The 23405-nt window shown below is 44.4% G+C and overlaps 1 protein-coding gene across 15 annotated transcripts in view; it reads right to left on the reverse strand.

The window, feature by feature from the left end:
- The window catches only part of LOC120458731 (potassium channel subfamily T member 2), an 89751-nt gene that overhangs the window by 1882 nt on the left and 64464 nt on the right, over positions 1–23405 (reverse strand). For 3 of the 15 annotated variants that reach the window (XM_039646491.1, XM_044006928.1, XM_039646488.2), the window contains 25 exons: positions 16107–16186; positions 15571–15670; positions 15308–15506; positions 15172–15246; positions 15032–15115; positions 14876–14970; positions 14628–14811; positions 12938–13201; positions 12689–12867; positions 12410–12550; positions 11253–11402; positions 10886–11145; positions 8072–8383; positions 7675–7825; positions 6711–7256; positions 5973–6078; positions 5691–5906; positions 5472–5635; positions 5299–5410; positions 5041–5226; positions 4781–4987; positions 2334–2510; positions 1637–1842; positions 1125–1482; positions 48–236 (listed from right to left, as the gene is read on the reverse strand). In XM_039646491.1, coding sequence (XP_039502425.1) covers positions 48–236; positions 1125–1482; positions 1637–1842; positions 2334–2510; positions 4781–4987; positions 5041–5226; positions 5299–5410; positions 5472–5635; positions 5691–5906; positions 5973–6078; positions 6711–7256; positions 7675–7825; positions 8072–8383; positions 10886–11145; positions 11253–11402; positions 12410–12550; positions 12689–12867; positions 12938–13201; positions 14628–14811; positions 14876–14970; positions 15032–15115; positions 15172–15246; positions 15308–15506; positions 15571–15670; positions 16107–16186 — 4741 coding nt within the window. Of the gene's footprint in view, positions 1–47; positions 237–1124; positions 1483–1636; positions 1843–2333; positions 2511–4780; positions 4988–5040; positions 5227–5298; positions 5411–5471; positions 5636–5690; positions 5907–5972; positions 6079–6710; positions 7257–7674; positions 7826–8071; positions 8384–9631; positions 9950–10885; positions 11146–11252; positions 11403–12409; positions 12551–12688; positions 12868–12937; positions 13202–14627; positions 14812–14875; positions 14971–15031; positions 15116–15171; positions 15247–15307; positions 15507–15570; positions 15671–16106; positions 16187–19836; positions 19944–23405 lie in introns of those variants that run through there. The other 12 variants (XM_039646481.1, XM_039646479.2, XM_039646482.2 and 9 more) reach the window with 11 other exon arrangements.

The raw sequence follows: 23405 nt of genomic DNA on the forward strand, positions 1-23405 counted from the left end.
GAGAAGTTAGCTTTTTTGTGAACTATACAGATCAGTATGGCACCCACCTCCATGCCGATGCTACCGTTTAGGGATATCTTAATGGGATTACTATGGTTGGTTGCCTGCATGAGCGTGGTGAAGTGGCTTATGCCGATCTCTTCCAGCGACGACTTTCTCCGGCCGTGGCTGACGCCCACGCTGGGAAGGCCCTGTCGCAGGGACGAGGATCGACGCAGCAGGATATCGTTGTCGATCTGCAATAAGAGCAACCATGGGGAACATCCACCAAAATTGGCGATCATTAGTGGGGTTAGTAAGCCTAAGACACCGATATACTTTGATACCAACGAAACTCAATTACGTTTACACACACAAATTGGCAATTGTTGCAGTAACAGTTACAGTTACTCAAAGAACTAAACGAACACATAAAGAAGAAACACATGAACGTCAACTCGAAATGCGGCTCGATGGTGAGGCTAATTTGTTTTCAGCTTGGACACCTAAATGAAACGTGTCTAATATTTCGAGAGTTCCTTGCTTTAGTGATTATTCTCTGGGTGCGGACTACGACTACGGTTTGCTGTTAAAGTTGATTGTTGCAGTTGTTTTTGCGGTTGCTGCTGTTGATTGTTGCAGTTGCAGTTGCTGCCGTGCTTGTTTGGAGGGAGGGGTGATCTGCGGCCTATTTTTGTGTTCCCATAATTTTGATGTTCAGTGTGAGAGTGCAAATGCATGTCCCAGAAATGGGACAAGCAACAGAGTGAACACATTCGTTTGTCAAAGCCAATTTCTTAAGAAACCAACAATTAAATCAAGCTTTTAGAAAAGGGGTATTGTGGTGGTTAGTGGTATTTTTGGGCACACTTAAGAGATTTTCGGATTTAGTTTATGCTGCGATCGAAAGTTTCAAATTTGAGATAAAGTCATACAAGGATTCGTAATGTGGTGGGAGTGGGCATCGAACATTAATAATCGCAGTATAAAGGTAATTTAATTTTGAGGTCTTGTTGTTTCTAAACATAAATGTTTAAATGTAACAAACGAACGTGGAAACGTGAATCGAACCAAACGAACAAACATAGAGAGGGAAATCGGTGGTGTGTGTGGAAAAAGTGTGTGTAATAGGAAAAATAGCCAACCCGCAATGAGTTACTCCGTCCTCGCTGATTGCCAACCACCGTCGGACTGTCGGGTAGAGAAAGAGAATTCGATTTAATTTGCTGCATCGGGGGGCTACAGCGCTGCGAGGTTGATCCATACCCGGCCAAGGTCTGAACGCTCTGCATTTGCATGGGGTTCAAGCCGGCAATGCCGGATCCTCGACGCGATCCAGCCCCGACGGCGGTGTTGGCCATGTTCATGTTCATCTGCGGCATCTGAGGGCCACATGTGGCTCCCAGGTTAATGTTCGAGCAGAACGAGATGTTCGACTTGCGGCGCGAGTTGTGTCGCTCGAAGGTCTTTTGGGCGGAGAACGGCGACGGCCTCACCAAGTATCTAAGGGGAAACATTAATATTAAAATATAGAACAAATGCAAAACAAGTATATAAAACAACTATGTACTAAGTTATGAGATAGCTAGGTTAAAAGGAATTCATATGAGGCGCCTGAACAGGGACCCTTATTTAGATAGAAATGAGTAATACTCACATGAGATCGCCTTCCTCCAGTTTGAGATCACAGCTCGGGTTGATTATCACATAGGACAGGTGGTTGCGCTTCTCGCTCACATCGTCATAGTCAATCGTGGGTAGATTCAGAGACTCCATCCGACTGCGTACAAGATTCGCGATCTCCGCGCGCTCGATCTGCTGAGCGTGGTTGTCCCTCGCCTCGTCGGCCAGATTGATGGAATACTAAAAGATTTAAGTACTTTCTAAGCACACTACTTTGGGGTAAGCAATTTACATGATGTTACAGGCCAGTTTGGGTTCCCACTTGACATAATTGAAATTTAAAGAAAGCGTCATACCCTTCAGAAACCAAACCATTCCCAATAAGATACTTTGCGAGGAAACCCCAAAGAGGCCCGTTTTAAGAATGTGCTAACTGATCCTGCGTGTGTGTTGTTGTTGTGCGGAGATGCAGTCGGGTGGAGCTTTGATAGACCGATGAGCTGCATCGTCCCTTGCTGGTTTAGTTGTTTTAGTTGTAGTGAATCATGCTACCATACAAAGAACATCATGCTGCAGAAGCCGGAATGAAATCAAGACGGACCTACCTGAAACTTAAACCAAACTTCAATGGCACCCCTTAACCCCCGCCCTTTACCCGTCGAGATACTCGTACAGTTGAGTGGAGAGATTGGAGAGAAATGGAGAATGCAGTTGAGTGGGGCGCTACTTACGGATGATCCCTTGCGCTCCGAGCAACCGCCCAGGCAGTTGACCGACCGCTGGCGTTGCGGCTGAGGCCGGAAGCTGCTGGCGCCACCTGTTGCCGACCCAGGCGGACGGTAGGTGACCCCGCGCAGCATTTCCGTCGAGTCCTTCGTCGAGTCGGGCGTGCCGGTCTCCTCGTCGTACTGAGGCATGCCCATGAATAGTTTGGTGTATGCAAATTCGAGTTCAATGAGTTCGGTTAAACACAAAATGATTTACATATTTAATTGGTTTTTAATTGAAATGGCAAATTGCTTTCACTGCTCTCAGTGTTCGAGTATGCATGTGTGTGTGAGAGAGTATCAGTGTATCAGTATGGTATGGTGATTGAGTTGTGGCCTTAGCAAAATGGTTAACATTTAGGTTGTTTAGGCATGCCGTGGGGAGGAAACACGCAAAAGTTTGTTTCCCCTTCCGCTAACGGTTGAATTCAAAAATTTTAAGAACTGAAAACACGCGATTTATTGATTTAAAAAGCCAGAAAGCAAAAAGTTTCTCAACCAAAACCGATAAAAACTCTAGAAAAAAGGTGCTGTGCAAGCTATTGGCGGTTGTTTATCAACTGGGATATAGAGAAAACAAAGACCATTGGGACTACATTTCATCTACGTTCGGGTTTTCAAGTCTAATTAAATAACTTTTTTTTTCGTGTTTGCCAAATAGCCCAAAATTGTTTGCCCATCCCCCATGCGGTTGGCTCTTATTGATTTTCAAATCGAGCGAGCATTTTTAATGAGCAATCAGCGGCGTATCTGGGCAGGGACAAAAACTTTGAGTAATTGGGGAGTTGTTCCATGCCAGAGAATGGGTTGGAAAAAGTCACAACTGCAATGCCTGGCACAATGCAAAGCAAATACAATCAGCTAATTAAAAGGCGGCATGCACACAAACAAATCGAAAAGAAAACCAAACTAAAACTGAAACTGAAACTTAAACTAAAGCCGAAGGTCAAATTAAAGCCGGAAAAGCCAAGCATGCAGCAGCCAACAGGTCACGCAAAAAGGACCAACAGGATGGGATAGGAGGTACCACTACCCACTCCCAGGAACAACAACTACGACTAGACTACACACAGTTACACACAACGAATTGGAGGCCAGGCTAAAGGGCAGGCATATGAGAATGTATGAAGTGTAGCTGGTGTTTTCGGTATTTCATTGGTATTTTCTTTGTTTTCGTTTTCATTTTCGCTTTCACTTTTACTTATTTGCTTTTCGCTTTGGGGAACTCACTGCGTGCGTGTGCGTCAGGTCCAATACAAACGCAAATCAATTGTTCAATTGGTACAGCGGGGCGTATGTGTAATTTGTATGAGTAATTTCATTGGGCTGATCTAATATGCTCACAGAATGCTGGCTAATGGTTCGTCTGTCTGATCTGTTATCCTATCGGATGATGAATGCTATGACGGAAAAACTGAATTCAAAAACGAAACGGGCGATTGGGATGTGGGCGGAAAACTTGCGGCCCGATCTGCAACAAGGTCAGAGCTACTGGAAAAGAAAACAAAATAGGGAGGACAGTCTAAACGGAAACTGCAATGGGAGTGGGAGTCGTAATCGGATTCAGAATCAGCACGCTACACTTTGTATAAATGAGTATATTCTGGTATGTAGGAGTTTACTTGAAAGGGAGTAGCGTCAATCAAGCTTATATTATATATATTTTAGGATAAATCTATATCTTTACCATCTCCGCCGTTTATGGTTACAAAATTGAAAGGATTATATATATTTCGGTATATATAGAGTATATATATATATATTTCGGTATATATATAGAGAGAGAGAGAGAGCGAGAGAGGAAAACAGGTAAACGTATGCACTTAACATTATTCGAGGTAAATATGCAAACTTCGTATGATGAACAGACTTGAGACTCAATGCAGTTAGTAGTAAAGCGTAAGCGTGTGATTGAGAACTCAAAAGCCAAAACTAAAACACCAACTGAGGGATTGTGAAACCAAAAACCGAACCGAACAGAACACAGAACCAAAAAGACTTCGATTAGGGCTCGTCATCATCTGGGGAACTCAATTAGTTAATTTGCAACTGAAGTTAAAAGGTTATCGTTTCTGTTTAATTTGCTTTTCGCTGTGTTTCGGTGTGTGTACCTAATCGCAGCTCGAGATGCGAATAAGTGAGCAAAGACAAGTAAAAGACTATAGTTAGAGTAGAGCTAGGAAGATAGAGTTAGACATAGAGAAACAGAGAGATATAGTCAGGCTAAGTGTTGACTGGTGAGTGAGTGGAGTGAGCGTGTTAGTTGGGTTAGAAAGAAATGTATCTCGAGTGTCCTGCAGAGCCGTCCCCCCTTTCAATTGTTGGGGTCGGATGCGCCTAGATGCGTCTAGAAGTTTGAACTTAGGATCTGATCTTGAGATTTGCTATTGTTTGTTTTGCCTTGGACTCACCGATGGACGCAAGCGCACACAATGCCTGCTGAAGGCCGAGAAGGGTCCCCATCTCTCGACCGGTGAGTTACTCACATGAGACGTGTCCGCATTCGAGGTGTCCTGCGTGCGGTAAATGCCAATGGGTATTTCGCAGGTGGTGGAGCACAGCTTCTGGTACAGGCGACCATAGGTGCGTATCCACATGTCGTCCTTAGTGATGCGCATCTGCGGGAGGAAACTTAAGACAAATCGACCATCATCACCTGACTGAGACTTACCGAGGTCAGGAATCCACTGCCCGGCGCCTGATCAATGCCCAGCAGTAACCGCACAAAGGTAATCACATAGTCCTTCACGAAGGCTTGGTACAGCAGGGTGTCCAGCATGGAGGCACTGAACACGGCTCCTGCGGCAAAGGGTAGGCGGAACATATAGGAGATGTGCGACCCGCGCTCCTTCTCGCGCTGCAATTAAGTGAGCGGCAAATTAACCAAATGTCAACTGAAAAAGGGGCGTGGGGACAACGCGCTACCGACCTTTTCCATTTTGCTCAGATGAAGGGCGTACTTGTCGTGGGCCCGGAACTGCATAAACCTCATGTTGGAGCTCTGCGACAGCTCGGTGATGCTCTTGATGCTGGGGAAGAATCTACAAAGAGATAGTACCAAGTAATGACCATGCTGTACTAGTATAGCTAAGTACCACCTACTTGAACATATTCTGCACGGCCACAATGGTGTTGCAGTCTGAAAGGGAGTCCTCCTCGGCCGAATTTGAGAGCTCCTTGTTGACCACCACCACACTTTCTGCCAAAGTGATGCCAGCCCTCAGCAGATCGTCCAGGCAGTCGATCGAGCCCAGCATCCAGTAGACCTGCGAACCAAGAAGAATCAGAATACTCTAACAAATGTTGAATGCATCAGCTTACCAAAGGAAAGTACGACAACGCATCTAGGAAGGCTACATCTGGCCTTCTCTCCAGGAGCAGGATGATGGGATTCAACGAGGTTTTCGATCGGAAGTGAGCTCTCAGCGGGATGATGAAGTTGTATATGCCATTGGAGGCGTAATCCGCTGCCAGGATAATCGTCTTGTTCTGCCACTGATACTCCTTTGCATTTCGATAGCTACAGTGCTCGCACACCTGCAAAAGAGATTGGTTTTCGTCCAAATGAAATGGCCTGGCCCAAGGACTGTCAAAGCTACCAACCTGAGCCAACTGCAGACAGCAGAGGGGCTTCTTCTCTTTGAGCAGGTAGCAGAGCGTGGGACTAACGCCTATGAAGGGTGACACAGGTGGAAACCCCTTGACGATGCTAGAATGGCAGACGATACTGGGTTAGACGTGAGCTCCCCGTGGACAAGGCGATGGGCGGAAGGTTTTTAGGGTGGGTTGGTGGGTGGTGAGATGTGCGGGTGGGAAAACAAGCATTTTGTGCTGGGACTCAAACGATTTAGCTACAAGTTGGGAAATTGTGTCGGGTAATAAGGGAAATGCAAACTACGAGCAGATCCAAAGCATTCACTACGAATTAACAGAATGGTGAAACTTAAACTTTAACTGTGATTCTCAAAACCCTGCAGTTGTGCTCCTCCTACAACCACTGCGGATGAAGCCGAAACTTTGACGCTGTCAGGAAGCCCTATGGAATGAATACACAATAGCAGCCGAAAAACAAAACAAAGCCAAGGAGCAAGCAGAAGCAAATGTTGATTAGATGCAGATGCACCACGGCACCGAGAGCCACGACAAACAGCACACCATCTCGAGTTGTTCCTCCTTAGTTGGTCCCAGGTAAACGGCTGCGTCATTAAAAGATGTCCTGCGGCAGGCAAACAAAAGCAACAACAACGAACGAACAGCAACAACGAGACAAGAACTCTTCAACAAATGGCGTGTGTCCGCAGAATGTCCTCCCCCCATCCCCCCGCCTTCAGTCAGACTTACCAGGAGTAGTCGTAGACCCACACCGGACGCACCGGTCGACGTGTCTCTACGGAACTGCTCGACGTGAATGCCGTTGCCCCACTTCCTGCTGCCATTGCTGTTGTCGCTGCCACCGCCGGCGTTGTAGTTGTGGTGGCAGTGGAGCAACTGCAGGAGCAACATCGCTGCAACTGGCGCCTTCTGGCCGCTAGTCTGGCCAGGGCTCCTCCACCCAGGCCCAGACCCACACCCATGCCCATGCCCATGCCCATTCCCATTCCGGGCACCGAGCGGCACTCACTATCGCAGCTGAAGCTCTTTTTCATGACGCGCCTGCGCAACTGCGGTAGATACTCTTCGGATGGAATGGCAGTGTAATCGGCATTAGATCCGGACTCGCCTGGAGAATCTCCTGGATATTCAGGAGCAGCAGGAGCAGCAGCAACGGCAGCAGTGGAAGCGGAAGCATTGGCACTGCAGAAGCTGCAACCGCGCTGATACGAATCCTCCGAGGAGCTCATGATGAGCGAATAGGTGCGCGATTGTGGAAAGTGCCCGCCCAAGCAGCTGAGGCGAAGTTTTCGATTGTCGTTTAGTTTGATGTGTTCAAAGAATGGTGGTTACAATTAAGGAAGAGGGCGGGTGTCTAGTGCTTAAGTACAACATATACAGTTTACATTCAGTTGGGTCTCGCAATCCTCAACGATTATGTTTGCTTTAGGTACAGTATCATACTTCGATCGTTTCGGATTGCTGAGATCGGACTAGCAAGGTCTATGTACACAGATTTATGTCAGAGGTTAGTTTCCCGAGGATAACCGTTTAGCTAGGAAATATAGTTAGTGATACACATACGTAGTACAATCTGGTTTAGGGTTTAAATCTATATTGATAGAGACACTACACTGGGAAAGGTGGATACGGTGCCTCGGAATAGTGACAAAAAGGGGAGTGTACAGGGTTGGATTAGAGGGGAGATACTTACGCAATCTTCTCGGACGGTGAACGCCAGGGCATCTCGTCGTCGATCTCATCATCACTCTCGTCCCCCTCTTCGCCATCGTCGTTGCCGGCGATGCTGAATGAGGAGGAGGTGAACATGTCGGGCACGGGCAGGATCGAGGGACGTCTACTGCCTGAAAATGGGAGTGATTTCAAAACTCAGCGGGATATAGTTTTTTTTAAAGGGATAAGGGAATATACAAATTTCAATAACGTACGCAAAATCAAGGGTTTGCACTTTTTTAGGCAACTAATGAAACAACTCTTAAGTCAACAGGTTTTGCTGTTATAATAAAGGAACCTTACAATTAGTTGCTGTCGCTGGCAGCTCACGGTGTCGAGTTACTGTAAGACTAAACATTAAAGGGGAAGAAACATACCCCTCCGCTGGTTGAGCACATCCGGACTGAGCAGGTTGGGATTGTTGGCAAAGGGCACATCCAGGTGATTGCCCGTAGTGGTCAGTGTGGCTGGGGTGATACTGAGTGAGGTTCCCATGCTGTGGGCACTACCCAAGCCGATACCCCCTCCACCACATCCGCCCGAGCCGCCCGCCATGCTGGGGGATCCCATCGTCTGGGGCGGTGGCGGCAGGGTCGTTGTGGTTATCGTTGCCGCCGTCTGGGTCACCGTCGTGTCCTTGAGGTTCTGCCTAGAGTCCGAGATTATCACAGCCGTCGGATTTTCGCTAGCTGAATTGGGGTGAACCGAAAAGTGCAATTAGTTCCGGCCAACTTGACGATCAATATTCATTCTAATTACAACTACTTTGGCACTTTCTATACAGGATAAAATGTCCACTAATTTCAGCTGAGCGACAAAAATATGACAGAGAATAGGGCAAAAAGGCAAGTGGAGCGGGGTTTTTGGGGGAAATACTACAAGACAAACCTGGGAAAACAACTCGTTAAAAGTCCTCGACAAGCTTGCACTGGCCGGGAAACTTTCGGCAAAGTGATTAAGGTGCAACTTGGCCAAAATGTTGTCTTTCCCCTTCTGCCAACAGTTTTTGGTTACTTAATTACATGGGCGACGTGTGGGAAAGGGTAAGCTACGATGACGGGGCTAATTTGAACGCACAATAAGCTAGAATATTTCTATGCAGCTAATTTTCACGAATTGTTGCGTGAGATGGAAATATTATTTACAGTCAGTTCTAGACATCCAAAGCTCATGCTCACACACACAAATAACAAGGCAAACAGAACAGTGCAAAGACAAGCGGAAGAAGAAAATGACGGGCGGAAGTTGAAAAAGTGATGTTTGAGCAAAGACAACTACGAAACGTGAAGAAGAAGCCATGTAAAAAATGAAGCAAACAACAGAAATAGTTTTGCATAGTGGCAAAAGGAGAAAACAGGAAAAAGTGCGAGGCCAGCGTGGGTGTGGTCATTAGGGTGGACCCTGGATTAAAATTCTATATTCCGACTTCCGGTTGTCAATAATTTATATTTACAATTACCGCGTGAAAATGTAAGATGTATATTTAACGTTTATTAACGTTAACTACGGCTTATTTTATGGTGTATCATGCAAGTTTCGATGGTCCACCCTAGAGTTCATGTAGGGGTTTTTATTTGACTGGTGTCTGTGGGAGAAAGGAAAGCAGAAATGGGCTTGGATGGCGCCGGATGTGTGCTTTGACATGGGCAGCGGAGAATGTTATATGGGATGGGTTTTAAAGGCAGCTCAAGCTCCAAAATCGAGACAGCAAGAAAGAAACTGCGAAAGATATATGTATGTAGCTTGGATGTGGGTACGCTAAATCGGTTTTCGGTGAGTGATAGAGTAGGCAAAGAACGTGAACGAAATATCTTGTGATTTGCTTCATTTTTTTGGTAGTATCTTTTCTTTTGGATTCCAAAGATGCGGGTTTTTTTCTGGACTTGCGGGCTTTTTACTTTCGTTTGGGGTTTCGGTAGTTCTGGTGTCACACTCACGCACAAATAGTGATGCAAACTCGCCACTGTCAGGTGTTTGCATTGCCAGATGCGGTTGCGGATACGATTGCGGATACGGATACGGTTGCAAGTGGGTGGTGCCGGTGGTGCCACCACCACTATCGTAACTGGGACTGTGGGGCACACGCACACAAACAGACGGCACTGGTGGTGGTGCGGCTGCGGCGGTTGAGGTTGCATTTATTGTTGCTGTTGTTGTTGATGCTGATAGTAATGTTGATGATGTGAAGGTGGTGCTAATTGTTGTTGTTGCTTGTACTGTTGTTGTTGTTACTGTTGTTGTTTTTGTTGGGTTGGCTGTTGTCATAGTCGATGAAGTAGTTTATTGTTAATGTTGTACTTAGACGACATTCATACATAACATTAAACGATAAAACAAGGAGTTTATGTGGTCTACAACTCTGCACTAGTTTCACCCAGCCCCTTTCTGATTTTCCAATTCAATCAAGTTTACATTAATGATACATTTTTAAGTATTTGATAGAAAACGGAAACGGAAATTGGGCCTTATCTCTTTTCTAACGGTATATCAGTTTGAGTGACGAGTGTTTACTGAACTAAGGTTGTGTTTGAGTGTGTGTGTGTGGGACTTAGTACATAGTCTATCCTAAAATAATAATAATTCCTATGAATCATTGTAAATGAAACTAGATTAATGTAAAGGACATTGCCTCTAGGACCTAAAAGCGTGTTCTGTTTCAGTTCTCAAATGTTGCATTGGTCTACATACAAATTTCGTAAAGGAAAATTAAGCACTTAAGTAACTCCCTCGTGGGAATAAGTTAATTAACAAAGTGGAACCCATACAAAATGATGAAGGTGGAAAGTTTCACAAACTTAAAAAGGAGAAAACAAATTCGGGCAAGGCGAATATTATGAATAACGTTAATTTGAGGCAGACTCGCTCACAAACACACACTTAAAGCGTTTTCTTTTCATTCAGACAAACCAAACAAACTGAAAAGTCGAGGAAAACGACAAAGAAAACTTTGAACTCAGCCTCAAAAATAAGGATTATTCGATAAATGTAAGTAGGAGGAGAGAAAGAGAGAGGTAGAACAAGAACTGGTTGCTAAATAAGGAAGCTCACAATTCATATATATCATATTTATGTTTATCTGTAAATGGATATACATAGTAGTTTGTTCATTCACTCGCTTGAATTTAAAATGGCAGAACCTCATACAAACACACACACTCACACACTTGGGTCTAAGAAAAGGGTATACCCACCAGTTGCAGCAGTGGCGTGCTGGGAGGCGGATGAGGAGGGGCCGCCCCCATGTCCTCCCCCCTCCTTGGCAGCTGCCGTGGGGTCCGATGTTTGATTTTGATTGACGACAAATGCGGAATTCTCCTCCTTGGTGATGCTCATGTAATAGCACGTGTCATCCTTTTTCATAATGTGCCTGGGTCCGGGATTCAATAGAATGGTTTCCTCGTAGAATTCCGGTAGCTCCGCCGGCCGCACGCCCACGAGGGCCACCCCATATCTGCGGAAGTGGGATTGTATGGAACGGTCATGGTCATGGTTTAACAGGAATTCCGGCTGTGATCGGAAATTCGGATATTCCCGAACCGATGGCGTCGGAGTACTCACTTGCGATGCGAATGGAAGCTGGCGTAGGTGAAGCTCTTGCCCTCGTACTCGCCAAAGAATCGACTGTCGCCCAGGACAATGTGGTAGATCTCGTTTCCGGAACACTTGCCGTACAGGCGGTGCCATTCCTCCGGACTCTGCTGGCCCTCCCTGCGGATTGTTCGAAACACATATGTACTTGTAGGGATGTACGAGTATCTCGGGTAGGCTCATGTGAAATGCATGAGTCATGGCTCAGTTGGTGCCCCAATTAGCATTTGCCGACATCTGATTAACACGGCTTCCCATGCCACGCGACCACAGCTCACGGAAACTAAAACTTAAAGCCGCATTTAATTGGAGGTCCCGCAATACCACCTTCACCTCAACTCGCCATCTGCGCTCTGCTAATTTCACACTTGCCGATGGCGAGTAAGGTTTTTGGTTTTTCTTTGGCATGTCACAAAACGCTTTAATTAAAACTGGAATTTTAAATTGAATTTCTGCAAACTCGTCCGTTTGTTTGCGGTGAACTCATTAATTTTAAAAGTATTTTGCAGCTATTCAATGTTGATCTGTAAAGCTTAGTTAACATGTCTGCTGGCTAAAAAATTTAGGAAACTTTCGATACTCTCCATGTTACTCTTCACGTTTCATCACTTATTCAAATAAAAAATTTTATTTTAATTATGACTTTAACGGAAATAAACGAATTTTGAACATCTATAGTTCTCACCCTACCATTCATAGGTTTATTATTAAAGATCTATTTTAATGCGAAACTTAATAAGTCAACATTTTTTGCTGAATTTCATTCTCCCTTTTTGTAAAACAGTTTCTTGTTTAGTTTGTCTGTTGAACGCCCGACTACTTCTGGGACTTTCAAGGAAAACTTTCAGTAGGCAAAAAGTAAGCTCGGAATCATGGCCTAACCAACCAGCTTATGCACTTAACCCCCCGAACCGCGGGTAGACTAAATTAGCTAGCACACAACAAAATATATATACTAAATGTGAACATAAAGGCCCGAGGAAAAACGTCTGAATGAGCAATCAAGCGGCTGTGACCTGGCCACCGACTCCGCCGGTGACGTGACGCATCCAAGCGAGCCGATGACGCACGGCGGATAGAGAATTTTTTGCATGTCCTGCCAGCTGGACTACCATGCGTATACGTACTGTCCGCGGGATGTGTGGAGCAGCAGGGTGACCAGTGTGCTGGCGCCGGGACAGGTGCAGTTGTTGGCCAGGAGGGCGTACTTGAACTCGTCCTCGCAGACCACGTGCTCCGCGAACTTCACATGCAGCTTGTGCTCAGGTCTGCGTGAAGCGGAAATGCGAAATGGAAATTCCGCAGGATGTGCGATTGGTTGCGTCGCATTTGGCATTTGCAAATGTCAAAAGAAAATTCGAATTAATCGCGAACGGAACGGGCCACCACCTGCACTGCTAACTTACCTGAATATCTGCACATACTGCGGTACATTCGGAGCGAAATCCTTGACGGCCCAGGAGCGTAGAATGGTATGCTCGTCGGCGGCCGTCTTGTCCGCATAATTTCTGGCCGCCAGGATAAAGCACGCCTCCGCCTCGTTCATTCTGGCGCGCGCCAAGTCGCCATCCTTCAGACAGGATCCCTGCAAAGGCGTGGGTGCTCCCCGGCCAGTTAGTAGTGTAAACCTAATCCGGATTAGGGAGGACATGTACCTGAATGTAGATGACGCGCTGCGCCCAAATGGGCACCTGCAGGATCATCCGCATCGTCGTGTCCAGCTCCATGGGACTAAGCAGGACCACATAGAAGTCCTGCAGGAGCGGATGGGCATAGAACTCGTTGAGGAAGTCCATTATGGTGTCCGCATGCAGGGTGGTGGAGCACACCACCACGTGCTTTTCGCTTTGGGCGCGATGTGAACTGTAACTGCCGCCCAGCTTTTGGCGCTCCATCCACGTGAAGGCCAGCTGCTCAAACTGTGAGGATAGGAGTAATTTATTAGCCAACTACATTATTAATCCCATCGAGAAAATATCATCTTTTAAACGTTTGACGCTGACATAAAGCTCTTTAAGATTACGTTTCTCACTTTAAGGCTTGCACTAAATTAATGGCCCTATAACACGTCTTTATGGCACTTTAGCACCGACATGTACTAGAAACGTCTTATCACTTACTTCATAAATGGTCTGACGTAATAGTTGGTACTGAATAACATTTAATTCCTACATCTCATATAAAATTGGTCGGTTTATCAGTCCCATTAAAAGAAAGCAGTAGTTTCAAAGGGAAGCATGTTGATGTGCAGTTTTCCAAAGGTTATTGCGACCTTACAACCCAGCAACCGACAAAAAGATGAATTTCCATAATATTTTCCATCAGAATTTGTAGTTTATCGAAAGCCTCTTTCGGGATAATTGGGTTACTGGGATTGAATAAGTTCAATTAAATTTAAGTGCCAGCACCTTACCCAGATTTTTGCAACATTTTGACCAAAACCGCTTGGAACTTGCTGTTTTTATTATTGGGCGGGTCCAGGAAAGTCATAAATTCTGCAACATATTGACATGCACTTCGAACTTTTAGTGCTGGCAGAATAAAACCCCATCCCACAACCAAAACTGTTCCAGAAAAAAGGTAGAAAAACTGTTTTGATGGATGCTCTTGTTGTTTGCCGTTTGGCCAAGTGGCCAATGGTCAGTCGTATTTGTATACACTTTCAATTGACTTATGTCAACACCAACACCTCATGGGACTAATAAACTTAGGATCAGCAATTTAGATATTATAAAATATGATTTGAAAAAATTAAATATTTGTTAATTTCTTAATGTGTTTAAACATTGATTTTATACCTTTTGGTTTTGTTTTAAAATGTTCGACATACAAATAAAGATCTACATTCCATTTCTATTTTCCCCTTCTAGTAGAATTTAATGAATTACATTTTATTTACTTTGCCATCTATCTTATAAAATCCTAAAGAGTGTTCGGTTACAGTACTCGCACTTTTAGAAACCATCCTGTCTCACATTTCTCGGTGGAATCTGGATTCCTACTGCTCCTTGCCTGTTTGGCGTTTGTTTTTGTTGATAAAACAATTGTTTGCAAATTGTTGAACATGGCAGTCAGTGTGGCCTTCGGAAAGACAGTCACTGATAGAAAGGCAGACTGGCGAATGGGCGAATGGTGAGCAATTTCCATCGACAGCATCCCCCTATTTATTAATATCGATTGATGACCAAAGTCACCCACCCTCACAAAGATGTAGATGATGAATGGGGATAAGGTTCGTCCAGGCTTATGGAGCATAAATATTTGATGTGGCTTTTTTTGCCCCGGCAGTAAGATGGCTTTTAAACGGAACTATTTGGCTTGGGTAATGCCCAAGATTGGACTCACCTGCGTGGGCAACACAATGAGGGCGACACAAATCATTATGACCATATAGAGCTGCGAGGGCCAAATGTCCGGCACAAAGTCACCGTATCCCACTGTGGAGAAGGTCACAACCACATAGTATGTGCTCTGAAAGAGATTCAAATGTCGATGGCCGGCGCGCTGAAAGTGCTGGATACCACAAACGCTGGGGATAAATAAAATATGATTATATTGAAGGATGAATTCAGGGGAAGTTGAGAACCCATTACCTCGTGAAGACCAAACACAGCAGTGTGGCTGATAGAATGGTCAACTGCTGGGAGAGGGCTGACTGGGACTTTTGCATGGCGCGATGGAGGTCATTCTATAGGTTTTAGGACATTAGATAAATGTCGCATTAGAATAAAGACAACGTCTCTACTCACAAACATGTTCTCCAGCGATCGCTTGGCCAGCCAGCAATTGAGGAAAATTGGAATGAATAAATTTCGTAGCGGCGGATGGACAATCTGAAAGGATCAACATCGCTGAACAGCCTGTACTAAGAATTCAAGCGCGAACCTACCGTAAGTGCAAAGGGTATTGTCGTGACTAATTCTAGTATAAAGTGAAATGAGAGTATCTGCTGCCAGATGTTGCCCTGAAATGGTTCGATTCGTTTACAAGACTTTGTTGTATCAAGTTTATGGCGGGTGGTATACCTTATAGCCTAGATATGTGAGAACCAAGGATTGCGTTAGCGACACCATGGCTAGAAGCAGCTGCAGGACCCAGAGCACTGTTGGCCGATTCACCCAGAGTATTGCGTCCCAGTTTATGATGGGGTTCTCCTGAAACTCCTCCTCCGTCAGTTTGGCCGAGATGATGAACTCCGTCTTATTGCCCACCTCGCAGCCATAGCTGTGGGGTGGTATTCGGATATGTTTTAATCACCGGACAGTTCCCTCTCCGCCAGCGGACTTACCATGTTATAAATGTTGGATTTTTATCCAATATCACACGTATTATATAGAGAACACACGACAGTAACTTAAGGAATAAATCGGCGATTCGTATGCGCAGGCCTTTTTTGGGAAGCAAAATAGGAAATGCGTTAGAATTTGGGTCAGTTGAGTGAATGACACCGTCTACGAAAGTTTGTCGAGTGGGTTGCTCCCTGCGGCACCGAAAAATAAATCCCCCTCAATCGAGACTTGTTTACCTGTTCAATTATTTTCCCTCCAAATCAATATTTACTCAAGATTATCGAATTCGCCTTTGCAATGTCATTCGTTAGTCCGTCCGCCTGTCTGCCTGTGTCTGTGCTTGTGCGTGTGTGTGTTTGGGTCTGTGCGTTTGTCTGTGTGCCGGCGGTTGTATCCTGGCAGGATACACCGTACATCCGTTTCCCGTCCAGCCCGCCACTAATCAAATTTAATTAAATACTACCTTGTTGATTGTTGTAATTAAGTCAAATGTTTTGGTTAATTCATAGGCTACACTTGGCTGCTGATTACTTACTTGAACGCTGATTCTTAATGAAATAGAGTTGCAGTCTTTCTTTGAATGTGTTTTCGTTCACATAGTACTCCACACGAACTCTGCAAGAAAAAGAGCAGAAAGTAGCGCACTGATGATTGAGATTCCAAATTGAATTGTCGAACAAAGCCTTTGCAGAGACCCTTGTTCGCCATCAAGACCTTATCCCCGCCAATCGAATTCCCCCATCTTTGTGGCGCCACTCGCTGCACTTGGCAATTGATGCGCTTACTTGTCACATTAAGCGACGCAGCTGGCTGCACACTTCACGATACCTTATTACTTTACACTGGGAACAAATTATAGAAATAAAAAAGAACAAAGTCCTTCAACATTGCGCGAGTCATGAAAATAAATACAGATATTTTATTTGCTAAAGCCGCACAGTAAAGTTTTCCCTCTCATTCGACAAGCAAGTATAATGCAACTTAATAGTTATAATACAGTTATATTAATAGTTATAGGTACTTTCTCTCAAAGATGGTGTATAAACAGCGATATTTGTGTATTAAATAAAATAAAAATATTCCACTGTGCAAGGATAGTTAGTGCGTGCAGTTAAGTATCTTAAAAGCATGAAGGGATGGGATGGAACAAGGAAAAGCTGGAACTGAGCACATGGCTGCCGTGCACACACGTGACTGCCTTCCGGCCGCCCTTTGTCTCCACATCGTCTCATCGCCCGGGAAAACGCGCCGCGAATGGGTTTCCTTCATGGACTAGTGGTGTCTGGGGCAAGGGAATGGATGTTTTACTGAATTATATCAAAGGAGCTTTTTTTCTTTGCACACTTATATATTACATCCGTACTTCAGCTACAGAGCACGCCTGCCTCTTGTGACTCCTTTAGTTTGCGTTTGAACTCTTTATAGCTTTATGTTTGATAACCCTTGACTGCAGCTGCCGCTCTGCTGGCTTAAGTGAACAACGAGTCTAACCACTCCGGCGCACATGGCGTATGAGCAACCAAACGTGGGACTTAAGCCCCGTCCACAATTTTTGAGTGGCTCAATGTAGTTTTTATGCGCTGCCCCAGTTTTGCATTTGGCGTCCCATAGTCTGAATACTCAAGCTAGCCGCATCATAAGAGTTGAGCAAACATTTTTGCGGGATCTTTCTGCACTTGACCGCACGGAGGCATTGCCCGTACATTTGAAATCCACTTTGGGTTCAAGTAATTAAAAAAAGAGCAGCTTGAACCAGGGCACAAAGGAAACCTAGGAGAGATTCAATTAACTGGTTGCCACCTTCTTGGCCTTTGTTTTCGCAGCTCTCTGTCGCAGCTCATTTGGGAAGATTTTGGTGAATATTCATGGTTCATGGGGGTTAATGCACCGGAGAAGGAGAGGAAACTGTAAGAATAGTTCAAGTCAAGTGGCTCCCGGCAGCAGAGTTGGCGCCGAAACGGCACCTTGGGGGCCATTTCAAAGACCTAGGACGATGACTGCGAGTGCGTGGCGAAATTAACGAGCATGGCCCAAACCACCATCCAAGGCCATCCAAGCACATGCAAACATACACACATACGCACACTAGCAAATGACCAATCAGTTATGACCCGGCCAGAAGCGCCACCGTTCCACTGCATACAATCAACTCTGACCTGCCCCGAAGGATATTTCGCACTTTTGTGCGGTTTGTGGCGGCAGGTTCGTTCATCCCTAGCCGCTTTTCCGGCCATTGAACGCGGCACCATCGTTGGCCAGCTGGCCATAAGTTCTGGCCAAGAAGGGGTCACCAATCACTTGTCGCTTGCTAGCCATTTTGACACGCTTTAAGTCTTTAGTGGCGCCCATGGAGCTGTGCATATCAAATGGATTTCGCATTTCATTTATACAAGTTGAAGCTTAATCGAAACTGAAAACTATTTGCATAAAGTTTGATGGCAAATAATTCCAAAAACAAAAATAATTGCGAAAATGCAGAATGCTGGTGGAAATTAAACTTTAAACGTAAAACTGCGGCTTGGCCACAGAAATTGAAAAACGACCAAAGTAAAACGTGTCGTGTGGGAAAATCGCGGATTATTAAAGTCGAGGTCGTAAACTTAATTACCGGCGTTGTTTAGAGCTTTACTGAAATCATTGCTTATTTATGCGCCACTCAAATTAAGTGTACGGTTAGAAATACTTTGCCAACTATTCGAAATCCTCTTATATTGGGATTTTTCATTTTTATTTTTTTATTTTATCTAGGAGTGGGAAAGTAATATAAGTTTCAGAATAGATTAATGCCTTTTGTAGTTACTTGCTTTGGAAATATTCTGCCGAACTTAAAACTCAAGTTCCATTTTTTTTTGGGAATTTCGCTGACTAGGATCTCTACATATATGCCTTTTAACTAACATGTTTGAAAGTTTTAATAATAGCATTTATTTGTTTGCATATCTTTTGGCGGACTTTTTAGCATAGAATAATTGGTTTTATACCCGCAGGATCCCACATTTTTACTATGTGAAGTTTGTGCCAGAGCCCGCAAAGTTAATAACTTTTAAAGTATCCCCCAACTGTGGCTTAAAATGATTCCTTTCCTTAGCTCATCCAGGTTTTCATGGACCTGAGTGGGGAGAACTACCTGGGCCACGTTGAGCCGGGGACAAATTGCACGATAATGTGTTTTTGTTGTGCCATCATTTGATTATCCACAGATATTGAGTTTAAAGCTGGCTAAAATGGGCGAATGGGCAGCCCGGGGCTGGATGTGCTTAGATTGTTTTACCTTCATTGATTTTTGATTTTGCGCTTTTTAAAGAAAATTTGATTTAATTTCGTGTGCGTGGTGGGCTCGGGTTTCTGTATTTTGACGAGATTTGATTACAACTCCTTATTGAAATTGCGTCAGTAAGAAGGAAGGAAGGCGATGGCGAAATGGCAAAGCCAAGCAAATCAAAGGCCACAAAGGAGACCTGCGAGAGAGCCTAGCACAACAGCATTTTTGGGCCTGGCCAACACAAAGGATTGGCGGACAAAGGACGCCATTCAAGCCCATGCGTGGTTTCAGGTGGCTACAAATTGCATCCTTTGAAGGATCTAGTGCGGCAGTTTCTGCTGATTTTTTGTTCTCGGCTCCAGCATGTTTATTACTGCCCTGATGAGGCACTTCTATATCTCTGTTGAAGTCCATTAAGGAAGCGCTGCATTGATTGCTTCTCGTAAAAGCTAAGAGCTCTTAGCCAGAGATATACACTTATTTATGTGTTTGTAGATGACAGCTTACTAGGGGCGGAGTTCCGGAAATTTCTCAAGATGAGAATGCATTTTGCTCGACAAGCTTCCGGCACTAATTTGTTATTTAAAGTGCAATAGTGTCTTTTGTTTGCTTAAATATTTATATGGAAATTCCTCTGCGAAAAGCTACAGAATTTGCTAAATAATTCCTTGTTTCGCTTTAGTTATGTCAGCTCCCTGGACAAAATTTGGTATTTAAAATTTTTTTCTAGACATTTTTTTTCCTACACGTAAAGCTCACGTTAAAGAGAATGAGAAATAAATGAGATGTTGTTCTTACTTGATATTAATATATAGTGTTAACATAGCCCTGCATATTTCTGGCAGTGTTGGCTTTTAGTTGAAAGCTTATTTGATTATAAATCGACGCCTTGTCACTGCTTTGACCTGTTAATGGTCCAAATCGAGTTTCGAATTGAGTTACTGCACACTTGGCGTATACTAGATTTTGAGGACCCCGCGGCGTATACGCGATGTTGGCTTACCTGGGTATTCGATCATAGGAGTCCCACGAGGAGAGACAATTGTAGGACGAATTGCGACTGTTGCCCGCCATGTTGCATAATAGATGATCCATTGGCTCGAATGACCGCGGCTCAAAGCACTTTAGGTAATTTCACGTTTCGATCACTTTGTGAAATTGCATTGCATTTTCGACCTCTGGATGGTTATACTGATATGTATGGGTGGTCTTATCTAGTTTGGACCCTTTAATAATATCACACTTGTTTAATTTCAGCACTTCTGGCCAACTTCAACTTTAATCAAAATTGATTGCCCTAGTCGGGCAATTAATTTCACTGTTTGAACACGCAATTGAGGACAGAACGCATGTACACACACGCTGGCATACACTTATTTATAGCTTGTTTAACATGATTTTTTGTTGCCCGCCATCTGGGTGTTGTTGCGTCCTCCCATTGTGTGTTCTTGGCCATTTAATAAATTTATTGCCCTAACGGCCGTAGCCTTGAAAAGCAATGGCAGCGGCGGAAATGGATGAGCATGATATGGCAAGCATTGTGCCCTCATTTTGTCATTAAGTCCTGCTTTTACACTTTTTATAATTTGACGCGTTCTTACTACACTCAGCGTACATTATTTTCCACTTCCACTTTCAGTTTACCCAATTAATTAAAATGTATGAATTGACTGGAATTCCCCCTTTGTTAATCCCGGAATTCAATTGAAATTTTATACATTATTTAATGTGCTCTGCGGTATTCAATGCTTTCATTCATTTTGATTGCTTTTTAATTGCGAATTCATGTCCACCGCGGCAGGGGCAATTCGCTTAAGTCTCGTTACGGAAGTAACAGGCCGTTGAACACGTTCAGTGTGAGTGATTTGAGGACTCCATCGGCCTGGCCCAAAGGAGTCAATAAAATTGTTCGCCTTTAACCTTCGCTGACAGACACAAAGCCAAATCATCAGACGTGACTTGAAAAGTCTGCTAAGTGACACATTGACAAATGACAGAACCAAGTGCCGTCTCAGAATCTAAAGAACATTGTGCGGTTTTCATTCCGCTTGATAGATTTTTCTTCCTTAAACCGTTTTCGCCCTGGACCTTTCCTATTTGTAATTTAAATAACCCCCGGTCTGGTCTTAAGCCATATGCCACCTCGTTTTATGGCTTTCGATGTGCTCGGACTTCAATTAAAAAATCTCAACGAAAAATCTAAAAGCTGTACTCGTTGCTTTCTTAGACGTTTTGGTGCGAACTTTGAACTTTTACTGTCTGCACTTTTCCTCTTGCTTCCACTTCTTCTACTCTCGAATGCATTTATTCTTTTATTCATTCTGTCTCCAAATGCAATTTGCATGGCAATGGCTCGCCGTGAATTATTTAGGCGTTCGATGTGATTAATCGAAGTGCTTTCTTTGGAAATCTTGTGCGTGCCGTCTGTCTGTCGCAGATCAAGCATACGCCCTGTTCGCGTTAAGTATCCGCGGGTAATGCTTGTGATGTGTGATGTGGCACTTTTTCGTGGTCCCCGCAATTACGGTAATTGGCCTGTCCCGCGGCTAACACCTTTTTATGGGCTTCAGTTCAAGGCCCGAACGGTGTGGGTCCCGGGGGTACAAGTAACCCAGTTCCTGGGCTTAAAGGGCGCAAAACAATGCACAGAAATATCACCTCAACTATATAATTTGCGGCAGCCCGAAGATATTATTCAGTAACCAAATTTCGGGGTTGTAAGGATACCAAGACACCTACAGGCGGTATACGCCCTCTGGCAAACCCTACCTAATGAAAAGGCTCTTAAATTAAAATTAGGTAAAATCGAATTGAACAGCAGGAAATAATTTATTCATTTATGTTCAATTTTCCGACTGTGCCTTTTGTTTTCCCCATCAAGGAAGTATTGCGAGTGTTCCACCTCGAGTTTATTTTTGGTTCCCGCATGAGGGTTTATTTTAAAACAAGCCCCGTGACGACGCCACTCCGTCTGCCCGTCTACCCGTCTGTCTCACGGCTCATTAGGTTTATCGATTGCCCAGATTGGAGCAGTCTGCTATGCCCCAATATCCTTGACGGCAGACAGAGGGAAACCATAATGTTCCGTTGAAGCAGTCAAAGGCGTGTGTGTTGCCTAAATGTATGCAAACATTTGCATTAACACTTGGAACACGAATTGGATGCTAGTCCTTCGAGGACCCGGAGCGAGAGATACAGGATCGTTGAACTGGCAGCTCACAAACAAATCAATTTGGTTGCACCAAATTTAAATAATTTCGCAGAGCAGCGCTTTTGTTTCATTGTCCAGACAGTTTGGCTTTGTTTCGCTGGCGCTGCTGGCATTTGCATACCGAAAATATCTTTATTCATTTTGGTGAGCCAAGCGAATAGAAATTGGTAATCCGGTGACCTTTGCCCGCTGCTCCTACGGAAGTCCAAAGACGTCACAGTTCATGAACTCTTTCGGTGGACTTTTCGGGCATCCCTGCCCCCAGTCCCCTCTACCTTTCCCACTCATTCCTTTTTATGCTCATTCTGCTGGCAGTTTATGTCCTGGCTTTATGTGCAGCATAATAAACTTGATGTCTGAATCGCTTAAATTGAGTGAAGGTCGTCTTTTAATGGTCCTGTATCTTGATTGCGCACAAAACCCCAGAAATATGATGGGATCAAATGAATCCCGCTCGCCTCTAATGCTGCACATTTCATCGGCCTGGAAGTGGAAATGGCTTTGATGTTTTCATGGCAGCTGCTCACTGGAGCAGACCCAACTTGCACTCGCATTTCGCCAAATTAGCCTTTCAAATCATATCAGCCATCTCAACCATATTGCCATTTCCCACGCGATCGAGCCATTTTCGGTTTACACATAACCAGGCTCTTGGGAACAAGGGAGATACTCGCATGTGATTGTTGCCTGTTTCGGAAATTACAAAAAGGGAATAAAGTTTAAATATAAAACATAAACTGCAATTTGATGGGCCTAAGTTAACACGAAGTTGATATGTATAAGAATTGATCATACAAAAACTAACAAAAAAAGATATTTCCTCTCTGATTTTGAAGAATATGCGTTATTTGTTTAAAAAACTGGCATGGCTTTTATTTATTTTGCACAACTTGTTGAACACTACTTTAGTTCTTACGTTTGCAGCTTTTTCCCATTGCGTGTGCTTCCCCGATTCGAGTGAAAGTTGGCACGCGCCAACAAAACGCAGAGAAAGCGAAAGCGGGGGTAGAGTGAAAGAGACAGGGTGAAGGACACGAAATTGCGGCGGGGGAAAGGACTTGCGGCAGTAGACAGCGGCACGCCTTGGCTGTCGGCCAACAAAAATGCGCAACAGTTTTAAAAGTAGGCGTCGACCAGCGGGGCACGACATGTCGGAACAGAAAGGACAACAAAGGGGAAGGAATATCAAAGGACGAGGAAGGAAGTGGAGCTATCAAGACGGGCAGACAAACTGTTGCTTCTTCCCCCTTTCGGCTTAGCATATTTAATCGTGCGGAAGCAATCGATTGCCGCAAAATGGGGGGCAATTTGCTCCTAATGACGTCATTACATGCAACAAGCGAACAACAAAGCAATCCAAA

This window comes from Drosophila santomea, chromosome 2L (genome assembly GCF_016746245.2).
Source record: "Drosophila santomea strain STO CAGO 1482 chromosome 2L, Prin_Dsan_1.1, whole genome shotgun sequence".
NCBI classification, from domain to species: Eukaryota; Metazoa; Arthropoda; class Insecta; order Diptera; family Drosophilidae; genus Drosophila; species Drosophila santomea.